We start from the raw sequence: 11,939 nt of genomic DNA on the forward strand, positions 1-11,939 counted from the left end.
TAAATAAATAAATAAATAAATAAATAAATAAATAAATAAATAATACAACAGAAATACACATGCATTTAGATTTATATGCATAGTAAATACATGAGGTTGTCAAATATAATCCAGAGCCCCCCACTAGATGGCCTCTCTGCCGTAGCCCGAAGTTGCTGTTCGATGATTTGATATTCAATCATTCAATTAATTGGGCGATCGACCAATCTGTCAATTTAGTCAATCGAGCAGCTCACCAATGAATGGCTCGACTCGCCCGATCACTAAATGAAGCAATCATTCAGATATCAGTTTCGGAGTGTACGTTGTATATATCGTGCTAATGGGCTGAGCACATTAGACACTTTTAGTTGGACTTACGTAACAAGCCTGTGAACGCTGCAGCGCTGTGGGAGAGAAGTGCGCATGCGCAGAACGGCACGCATGTATTTCACAGATGCGCACGAACGCCCGTAACAAGGTGCTGCGTGTGCAACGCGCGACTTGCTGCGTGACACACAAGCGAGACGTAAACAATGCATGCAGCCAACGCCGCGGCTTGACTTTGATGCTTGGGGCCGTTACCATGGCCTCCGCGATTGTCCGGCCCGCTGATCTCAGAAGCCACGCCGTTAGGGAAACTTACACGTCTGACGGTGGCGTCAGACGTATAATACGCTTGGTGGCGTCAGACATGTCTAGTTGAGCAAACCATATCGCTGCACGTTAAACTAAAAGTGTTACGGTACGCTTACTTTGTGGCGTTACGCAACGTATTGCGTACCAGGCACAGTCGGAGTCACTCTTGTGTAGGGCGCAGGAACGGTGGTTGCCGGTCCGGTCCGGAGCCAATCAGCGACGTCTAACGGTAGTTGCTGGGCCTACACGCGCCCGGCAGCTACCGTTACACGTCGGACCCAGCAGCTATAGAGTTAGACGTCGCTGGCTGCCTCTGGAGATCCCCGGAGGCCGCCGTTGCCGCGTTATACACAAGGCTGACGCCGGCTGTACGCGTGCGCTGTTTACGCCCAACTAAAAGAGCCTATATGTACTGTTTCCCCAAACGAGTGCAGACCTGCAGGCTGCGGACCCTCTCGCGACGAAGCTCGTCGACGCCGTGGAGCAGCTGAGGGCGAACATGAGCGACCTGTGGCGGCAGCACATACACAATGCCTCGATAGAGCTCCAGCAGGCCGAGACCCGCTGTCCGGGCTGCGTGCCGGCCAAGCACAAGCAGCAGGTGGACGGCTTCAAAGCCGCACTCGTACGTGATCGGACGCCTTTCGCAGCCGTTACCTTTGAAGCGATAAGCCCACGGACTGAAGTGATAGGCCCATAGTATACCGGGAGGTTTTTTTCTTTTTTTTGAAGGCAAGGTCTTCCTTGCTGACTTCGCAGTGGTTTGGCGTATCTAAGATCTGGCTATCTTGTAACCACTTCGAGAAGAAAAAAAAAACGGTGGTCAGTCAGGTGACTTGTAGATGTCGTATGAATATGAAAATAATATCAAATGATATCTCTCCATGTCGAGATCACGTAGCAATGGTCGGCAACTAGGGATGTGATAAAGAATGAGCATAAGTAGCCGTAAACATTGGGGGCTAATAGAGTGCGCCAATATTTTACTACTAGTGTCATCTGCCGAGTATGCGCTTACACGCCCGCGGGCCTTATTACTTTTTTTAGAATGAACAGAATTCTTTAATAAAATCGCCTGCGACAAATAGCACCATTCTAATCCTTGAATGAGATTGCTCGAAGAGGCGGACCTTAGTTGCACCAGAAATCTAATTGCGCGGGTGTGTCAAAATATCTGGCGCCTTTATGAAAAGGTATGGCACGCCGTGCAGGGCATGTAAGGGCATCGCGCCGGTGACACTGAGCTGCCCGTAAAAAGCGCTGGAGCAGGCGACAGTCAAATTACACCACTTTCAGATTGTGAGCCGTGCTATTGTTTTACAACTTTTTATTTGACTACGATTTAAGATTAAAGACACATACGCAGTGAATGAAATGTTTAATGACTGTTGGCTGCAGTCTGAAATGGTAAAAAAAATTGTGAGAAATAGTTTAGTAAGGATCATAAAATTAGGGTTGAGCAACACTTTGGCGTTTCAATATTATAGCATCTAGCTAGCAGAGGTGTATTAATATATACACATACATATTGTAGTGAAGACGAATGCCCGGCGCTGCAGCCACATCGCCAGTCGTCCGGGAGGCGCGAGCGCGAGATTGCCTGACCTGCTCTGGTTGCTCAAGCTCGCTCCTTCCGCACTACTGGCTACGTGATATACACAGAACATCACGGCGACGACGACGACGTCGAAAATTCGCCGCGACTATACATATGATTCCTGGCTAATAGGTCGCTCGAGCTGCGAGCACGCGTACCGTCGTTTTTGTCGTCCTACATCGTTCTCGTCTTAGCGATTCACGGACCAGCTTAGGGTAAATTGAACACTGTGTTCACATGACGTGGCTCTATAAGCCGACAACGCCTTCCGGTGGCAGCACAGCCAAAACTACGCGCACCAGCGCGCACGTGCGAAGCTTCTGTTCTTGTGTTAACTACGCCAAGTAGGGCCGACGTTTCACTGGAAGTTTACAGGACCGTGCAGGAAAGCCAGACTTGCCTGACATAAACACCAGAACGCCAGAAAACTAGGAACAGCAAGAAACGGAAATAGTTTTCCTATGCAAACTTACTATTTGTTATGAAATAAATCTTGAAGACAAAAAAGAACAATTGTTACGGTTTGTTCAACGCTACGTAGCTTCCAGTTGCTTACATTCACGGACTACATGCATATGTGCAGTAAAACAAAAAAAAAAAATGTCTCCTTCGGCTTTCTAGGTGGGTCAAATTTATTCCGGGTCACCCCCACTATGCGAAAACTTCTCACTGGTCGGTGCACCCAAGGAGGTTTTAAAAACCTCCTTGGGTGCACCGAACCTGTGCCACTGGTAGTCTATTGATGGTCGAACGAGGCGAGAGGGGAATAGTTGAGTCGAGGAAGTTTGCACAGACAAGTTCCTGAAAACAGGGGAAACCGGCAGCAGCATGCAGTCTCTAGTAAAAAGTGACTGTGATCTGAAAACAATCTGTGTTTCTTATCGGTATTTGCTGCGCCAAGATTGATGCGGCTGGTGTGCTGATTCTAAAGGTAAATCACTGTCGCCAAAGTGCTTGTATATCTCTCAAGAGGCGGGCACGCCGCCGTAGCGCTACCTAAATGTCGTTGCGCTGCGGAGCTCTAGGTTTGCAGGTTCGATTTCGACCGCGGCTGCAGCATTTCGATGGGGGCGAAATGTGAAGACACTCGCGTACTTAGATTTGGGTGCAAGTTAAACAATTAAACAACCCAGTGTGTTAAAGATTAATCCGGAGTCCCCCAATATACGGCATGACTCGTTAATGAGATAGTGGTTGTGGCACTGTAAGACTGCAGAATTTAATTAACTGAAGAGGCGTGTGGTGACGGCAAGCTCTACAGAAAATGTGCGCGATTCCCCATCCTCAGTGACCTGTCGAGGGGATTTTATTTTACGAATTTTAAATTTTGCAGGTTCGCAATTATGGTGATGTAAGTGCTTGTGGGATCGACCTGCAAGAGTTGTGTTCCCTTCACTTTATTTTTTTCAGAACCAGGTATCTACTTCCGTGGACCAGCTGAAGACACTGAGGGACAAGATGAAGAGTGCCAACCTACAGCAATACGTCGACAAGGTATAGCAGTTTTGTGCAGTTCAGAGGAAGCTTATACAGCGGGAGCTCCCATAGAAATACATGGGAACGGAGAAATCGTTTTTCTCAGTAACCACTGCACAGATTTAAGTGATGTTTGTTGCAGGAAAAGAAAAAAAAAGTTAAAACTTAGTGATTTTTATTCGACCCGTCTATTTAAAAAGAGGTGAGATTCCGCTATCAAGTTTCCAAATCTGCAACGAAAGATTATATCACGATTCCATAACTTGCACCAAACAATATATGTAATGCGGATAAAACTGATGCATTATACACCGCTTGAAAAAATGTACCGCTGATTTGCGAGTAGGACGTCTGCAAAAGTCTCGTAAACATTGTAAGAATTTCGCTGAAGTTGCAAATTCATACACCAAGTTTGTCTGCTTTTATATAATTATAAACTGGCGCAATTTACAGAACTGCTGTACTTGTTGGTGCAGAGTTAAGGGGTTTGTAAACAATCTGTGCTTCAATTATTTTGAAACCCGCAAGCTTTTGGGAAACTTTGTAAGAAATTCCGGACTCTAAAGCAAGATTCTGCTTGCTAGTGTCACCATAATATAACTTTTTGTTTCTGAAATGCAAGAAGTTTCATTCATTTCGGTTCAGTGCTTATCTCATGAAAGCATTTCTGCGTTTTACATACATTTGAAACGAGAAACAGGAGTAGGCTCCGAACCAAGTGCTCCTCTTAAGAGGCAGTTTTATTTTGACTTTTATTTGTTCTGATAAGTGTGTGGCATATTAAAACGAATTGTAAAAATATGCGGACTCTAGGGACTAGATGTCTTATAGCGGCCATCAAAATATTTGGCAGACGTTCTTCAACAGAATTCTTCTTATGATTTTTTCTGACAACTGAACAATTGGGTTTAGAAATCCAGAAGCAAAAAAAAAAAAAAAAATCACGTTTTTGTAAACCGAGCTTATTGGGACATCTAAAGCGGATGAAGTTGACGTATTACACGCCGCTTTCAAATGAATACAAGTGACTGGGAAGCAGAAAAAAAAAACTTCGTAATGCCATATCGTAGCGATTTCACACAAACTGTAAACACATACAAAATTGCCGCTGGACTGGCCGCTCGAGGCACTTAGCGTTTATTCGCGGGCTTCTTTCACGTTCGGAAAAACACTTTTTTTTTATCTGGCACGTATTGAGCAACATAAAGCTGTATTGGGAGTTTTTCATGTTGCTCTACAATTTTCTCATTGACACTTTTCACCTAATTATAATATTTGAGAAGTTGAATTATTATGTAAGACTAATTATGTAATTAGGCGGAGTGCAACAAATAATCTGAGTATCTCCAAGCCACGGCAAACAACATTACCTTGGTTTTGTCCAGCTACGTGGCATTTGCATATTTTAAAATATTGTTGCACGATAGTTGGGAGACCCTGAATTAGCCGATTCATTATGTGTGCACTGCCTGTGTTGAGCCGTCCGGTCGGACACGGTCAGCAAAGTCCGCGGGAACGTTTGAAGAAAGAAAGCTGCGCCCTAAATGCGCTTTTGGTCTGCGCGTTCCTAAATCCATTTTCTTTTATCTCCTGTTTTCAGATCTCTCAAGGCAGTCTCATCAAAATTATGATCCAGGCCAAAGCTATGGGTTAGAACCACAACAGTTCTTTATCGTTTTATCTTATCGCTCGCGTGGCCGTACGACAAATCCGCCTCACTCAGTGTGTACGCATTTGTGCACGCAATTAGTTATCAGGCTATTTAGCTTGTCTGTAAATGCTTTAGCGTACGCGGAATACCGAGTTACGAAAAAGGCGTACGGCATCAAAAGCGCTCGTAGCGACAACTGCCGACGCGGACTTTAACCAGACAGCCCACAAAGGTAATACAGCAGTGACCTACCATATTCTACTTAACTGCTATGGTAAAGCGTCGTTGGGGACGTAGTTGTTAATGACCAGTTCTATTATCATTTTTACTCGACGGCAACACTCGTGCAACACGAAAAGTCTCCAAACGCATCGTAGTTGTACAAAGCGTCACAAAGTGTCGCTACAAACATTGCTACTGCCGAACTTGGCTCCGGTAACCCGGTAAATCGCAAGTGGTGAGATGTTAACGAACAAGGTAAACGTCTCCATGACCGGTGTCCAAATCCAGCGCCCAGTGACCGCTTTCTCGGAGTAACAAACCCAAATATCGAAGGCAGTGCTTTTGCGGATCAATTGCAGAGCCGGAAACGCATCATGGACGCCATGTTTTGGACACCACTTATTGCCAGTTCTGTCCGGAAGGGGCAAAGGAAAAAAAAAAACGCGGACATAGAGTTGCGGGTCAATAACCGATTTAGCGAAAAACTTCGGTAACCCATGGGTGCTGCCAAACATGCCGGTAATAGTAGTCATCATAGCGGGCTTAAGGGAAACTTAATGGTTAGAAGCTTGTTGTGTTCGTACCGTGACAAACCCACATCGCTCTCGACATGAAAAGGAATAGAGGTGAGAATTAACGGATTCTACAATAGCGGGGTCGTGACGAATTCGCGCATATATATACCTCGTATATACAGGGTGTCCCAGCTATCACGCAGCACGATTTAAAAAAAGAGGAACGGCGTTACTTGAAGCAAACCTAGTGCGTATTGCTTCCAGTGCAGTAATTTTTTCGTTGCTGAGATTTAATTAGCATATTGTAATTAATTATCTAACTCGAGAAGTACTGTCCTAATTATCAAAGCGTCAATGAGAAAAATTGTAGAGCAACATGAAAAGACTCCCGATACAGCTTTCTGTTGCTCAATACGTGCCACATAAATGTGTTTTTCCGAGCGTGAAAGAAGCCCGCGAATACACGCAGAATTGCCGCGCGACTGGCCGCTCGAGGCACTTTGCGTGTATTCGCGGGCTTCTTTCACGCTCGGAAAAACACTTTTTTTTTTGTAGCACGTACTGAGCAACAGAAAGCTGTACCGGGAGTTTTTCATGTTGCTCTACAATTTTTCTCATTGACACTTTGATAATTAGGAGAGTACTTCTCGAGTTCGATAATTAATTACGATTAGATAATGCAATTTCAGCAACGAAAAAATTACTGGCGGCTGCTCCACTGCACTGGAAACAATGCGCACTTGGTTTGCTTCGCGTAACGCCGTTCCTGTTTTTTTTAATTCGTGCTGCGTGATAGCTGGGACACCCTGTATATATATATATATATATATATATATATATATATATAAGCTTAGTATAAACGGGTCAACGACTGATCTTACCAAGTTTCCTGAACATTTACTGCACACAATGGCGCAAATACGAAAAAAAAAACACTTTGAAAACCTTGACGTCACATCGACGTACCGGTGTCAGTATTTCGACACGAAGTTGAAGAAATTGGAAGTTCGGACTTCATTTGCTTTTAAAATGGTCAATCTATTTCAGCTATATTAACAGTGTAAACGTATTTATGTTACATACGCAAGGCGTCTGAGGTTTCGTACGTACGGATCTACTAAAACGGGTCTATTAAAACTATCAAAGCGTACCATCAGCGCAAATAAATCCCTCTTCTCTGCAATGGTGTTGCGTCGCGCAGACCTCAAGAATGCTATCGGCAATTTCCTCGACGTCGGCAGAAAACTGTTCAACTTGACCGCCAACAGTTTCATATCCGCCACCAGCGTCCGGCTGCAACAACTGAAGACCTACGAGAACATTGAATTTTCCGACACGGTGAAAGATATCCAGTCGAAGTACTCGCTCGGCACGATCGGCATCGTGGTGGGCATGGCCATCGTCTGCGCCCTCTACACGATAGGTGAGCGCGAAGTGCTGCTGTGACTTCTGCGCATTTCAGACACTCTGAAAGTTAGTCTGTGACGCAGCGCGTGTAAATGCTTTTTAAGATAAACGTTTTAAAAGGGGCCTTGAAAAACTTTTTATTTAACCAATCATAGAATGGCCTCACTTAAATACGTCGCCCCACGAATCTCATGCCGCAAAAAAGTTAGTGACGTTTCACTTCGCGAACGTGGGTGACGCGCAAGCGTATGGGTGCTAAGCGCACATGAAGCTATCGGTCCTCGGTGCGCCTCGACGCCTGACTGTCCGCATCACGAATTGATTTCAAGATAGGGGGCTCGCGCGGCCGCGCCATAAGCAGCAGCCGCCGGTGAAAAATGTGCCCCCTCCTTCGTGTTGTGAGGACGGCGCGCTTCTTCGCCGTTTTGCTTCCTTGCGCGCGCGAGATTGAGCCGCCATGGTCGGCTTACCATCGCACGCTTTCACTCGCATATACAGCATACGGCGCGATCACGAGACGAACCGGGTACGTCCATTCCGCGCACAGCACCCGTAGCAACCGCCAGAGGAGGTCAACCCAGCGCGCCTCTGCCTGCCCTCCTCCTCCGCGAAGCTTCGCCTTTTTATTGCGATAGCAATTATATGGACACTTCAACCGGATTTCTGCCGTCGGCGTCGCCGTGAGGTTCCGTATAGATAAAATCTTCGCCGCGCACCGTATGCCCGAGCGGAAGCGTGCGGGGACGCGCACTATCACGGAGAGCGAACGCACTCAATCTCCCACGCGCAAGCAAGGAAGCGGGAAGCCAGTGCCAGAGGGAGCGCGGGGGGGGGGGGGCGCACTTCTACTCTGCCAACAACCGCGCTCGTCGCTCGCCCGCACCGTCTCTTATCTCCACACGGCTCTGACCTTTATGCATTGTGCATTAGCCGCTCAGTTTTATTGCGATAGCAATTACATGGACACTTCAACCGGATTTCTGCCGTCGGCGTCGCCGTCGCCGTGAGGTTCCGTATAGATAAAATCTTCGCCGCGCACCGTATGCCCGAGCGGAAGCGTGCGGGGACGCGCACTATCACGGAGAGCGAACGCACTCAATCACCCACGCGCAAGCAAGGAAGCGGGAAGCCAGTGCCAGAGGGAGCGCGGGGGGGGGGGGGCACTTCTACTCTGCCAACAACCGCGCTCGTCGCTCGCTCGCCCGCACCGTCTCTTATCTCCACACGGCTCTGACCTTTATGCGCAGTGCATTCGCCGCTCAGTTTACGTTGAAGCGATAGACCGCACGTACCTTCGCCCGCGGCGGCATATGCGCTCGCTGCCAGCGTTTTGACAGTCGTCTGCAGTCATTCAGTGTGATCTATTCGTGTTTGTTTGTGCGCGCTCACACCACGCTTGTTAATTCAGTTAGTAATAGTCGGGCCACATTTTCCAACGCACGCTACACATGCAATGCTGCCCGGATCGGCAGTGCAGCGCTACAGGTGTGTCCCTTCGCACGCGCGCTGCCCACGGGAAGCGCTTCTCATCAACACCACCGTTTCACACGCGCCTTCTCGTGGTCATCGAGCCTCTCTTCATGTCGGTCTACTTACGCCGCAGCACACCTGCTTAGTTAATCAGCTCATGTTTACTACAATTCATATTGCTACCAAAGCCGCTCACCTTACTTCGTATGACATTGCTGTGTTGCTATCGCATTCATTGCTTCGCCCTTAGGGCGAAACTGTGACATTTTTTCTTCTTCCCCGCTTCGCTCAACGTCGCGTAGACTTTCCTTTAGGTGGCGGCGTTGCCTTGCCGCGCGCTCAGCGCGCTCCTTCGTACTTTTCCCGGCGCGCGACTCTCTTCCCCACCTCCAGGCGCCTTCATCCTCCGCTTCCTTCGCGGCTTTACACTACCCGTCGTCGAATTCACTGCCGAGCCACTTACGCTTGCGCGTAAAATATTTTCGAACCCTTCAACTATAGGTGGAGTTATCGCACTGATACCCGGCTTTCTCTCTCTCTTTCGTCTGCGCTCTTGCGCTGGAAGCTACACAGCGGAGAAGCCTAGAGGCCACGGCGGCCACGCGCAGCAGACGCAGCTACGCGCAGTGCAAAGATTGAAACGACTTTTCTGTCTTTGAGATCGCAGACATATATACTTTTCATTTAGTTACTTAGAAATTAGCAATTATGTATTACTGAGAATGTTCTCGCGATCCCGAAATCACCCACTAGTGTTGGTCGGCCAACTGCTTTCGATGGCGACATTGCGGGTGCGAGACTGATCTTATTTTCAATATTTCTAATCTATATTTTCGTTATTTCTGCGGTAAAAGTAGGACTACTGGGAGTGTAATAATTTGTAACTACTAGGAGAAAAAAATAAATGCCAAACTTGAATTATTTTGCTCAATTTTGTGTCAGAACGCCAGCGTCGGTTCCTCACTGTGACGTCATTTGTTTCAAAGTACGTTTTCGTTGTGGCTTAGTAAGAGTTTTTGATATTTGGTAGGTTCAGTCCTAGGCTGTTAGTAAAGTTCAGGTTCTTCTTTACCACTCTTCTACTTGGGCGTCCGAGACGCACCGCCCGAGCCGGTTTTATTTTCAATATAGACACAGATGACGAGAGAAAAGAAAAACTTTCTATTTCAATTATTTACAAGACTTTACATGAAGTTATATTTTCGACCCTATATCGACATATTTCTGCGGTAACGTTTGGACGGGGCAGCGGGGTACCCTTCGGTGCCCCGCCCCAAGCATTTACCACTGCCACGGACTGTGAGTGGTGGCACCAATCACGAGTGCCGGCGTAATTGCGCTTCTTAGCGCCCTTTCCTCTATTTGTAACTACTAGGAGAAAAAGGTGCAAATAAATGCCAAACTGGAAGCTGCAGCGAACCTTTGCTTACCCCTTCTTTTTGAAAAACCGATACCAATTTTGTCTTGCTCAATTTTGTGTCAGAACGCCAGCGTAGGTTCCTCACTGTGACGTCATTTGTTTCAAAGTACGTTTTCGTTGTGGCTTAGTAAGAGTTTTTGATATTTGGTAGGTTCAGTCCTAGGCTGTTATAGAATAAAATGTAGTTTATCGGTGTGCAGAGTATTCGCAGACGTCGCCCAGATCTCGGCGGTTGTGTGTTTGGGGAAGCTTTGTTGTTTCGTTATTTATTGATCACAGTACACAGCGCCCGTGAGTATTACAGGAGGGGTTAATAATAATAATAATAATAATAATAATAATAATAATAATAATAATAATAATAATAATAATAATAATAATAATAATAATAATAATAATAATAATAATAATAATAATAATAAATGATGGCTAACGCAACAGCACGCGGTAACGAACATATATATGAACCATTAGAATGTTCGTTGAAACCATTCAAGTTAGCATGCTTTCATAACTACACATTATTAACTAAAATACACACATGCAAAGGAGGTCACAGAGATTAAAAAAAAACACCACTAAGAGTTTATACTGAGGACGTCTTGTGACAGTTTGTTTCAGTCCCGGATCGTTCTCGGGAGGAACAACATCAAAATCTGTTTTACACCGTATTTACCTTATTTGATGAACGCGTTCAAACCTCGAAGAAATATAGTCAGGTCTTGAAAAAAAAACATTTCTCAAACTGGTCAGAAATTGCTTCCTTCCTTCCTTGATTCCTCCGTGAATTCGCGTGTTCCCTCTTTTTTCTCCGCGATGTTCATTTCTCCCTCTCCGTCGCTCTGCAGCCAACCAGTGCAGCTGCGCGAACCAGCGCACCGGCCTGTGCAGCCTGCGGTCGGGCAGCTGGTTCCTGTCGGGCGCCGTGTTCTTTTTCCTGCTCGCCTTCTCGGTGTCCATCGTGGCGTCCTCCTTCGGCGTGGTGGTGGGCATCGGCATCGAACGTGTCCTCTGCCACCCGCTCGAGCAGCCCACGGCGCCCGAGTGTCGCCACATGCTGGCGTTCGTCCAGAAGGCCCTGTTCCCGGTGCGTTACGTCACCTGGTTGGTTGGCACATGACCCGGTGGTCGTCACATGACTCGGTGGTCACAGGACCGGTAGTCACGTGATGTTTGGAAGTTTTCCCCAGCCTCTTCGCATAACGTATTATTGCCTTTTTTTTGCGGAATACTGGTTTACCAGTGACTTGGACCAAAGTAACTACAACGCTGCTGGCGACTATAGAAGACTGCGTGGAACGATTTTTTTTTCTTGCCCGGCCCGATGCCGAAACTGTCATGCGCTGGCCCGACCGAGCCCAGCCCGGTGTTGTCAAACTGTGGTCCTGTACCCGGCCCGACCCGGTCAAGTTCGTCCCGTTAGCCCTTGAGCCTAAGCGAAATACGGTAGCAGTTCTTAGTTAATTATTTTGACGATACCAGGCCGCGCTAGGATTTTTAGCTGGGGACACTTTTGACTGTTGGGTTTTCCACTGGAGTTGTCGATGACACGTGATTGAAAAA

General features: G+C 46.8%; 1 protein-coding gene across 1 annotated transcript in view; it reads left to right on the forward strand.

Annotated features, from left to right (window-relative positions):
* LOC125945743 (uncharacterized) overlaps positions 1–11,496 on the forward strand; it is a 31,141-nt gene extending 19,645 nt beyond the window's left edge. Inside the window, exons 8-12 of the mRNA XM_049668016.1 lie at positions 1,053–1,243; positions 3,626–3,709; positions 5,292–5,340; positions 7,281–7,502; positions 11,225–11,496. Coding sequence (XP_049523973.1) covers positions 1,053–1,243; positions 3,626–3,709; positions 5,292–5,340; positions 7,281–7,502; positions 11,225–11,496 — 818 coding nt within the window. The remainder of the gene's footprint in view (positions 1–1,052; positions 1,244–3,625; positions 3,710–5,291; positions 5,341–7,280; positions 7,503–11,224) is intronic.
* Positions 11,497–11,939: the final 443 nt, after the last annotated feature.

Source organism: Dermacentor silvarum, chromosome 5 (assembly GCF_013339745.2).
Source record: "Dermacentor silvarum isolate Dsil-2018 chromosome 5, BIME_Dsil_1.4, whole genome shotgun sequence".
NCBI classification, from domain to species: domain Eukaryota; kingdom Metazoa; phylum Arthropoda; class Arachnida; order Ixodida; family Ixodidae; genus Dermacentor; species Dermacentor silvarum.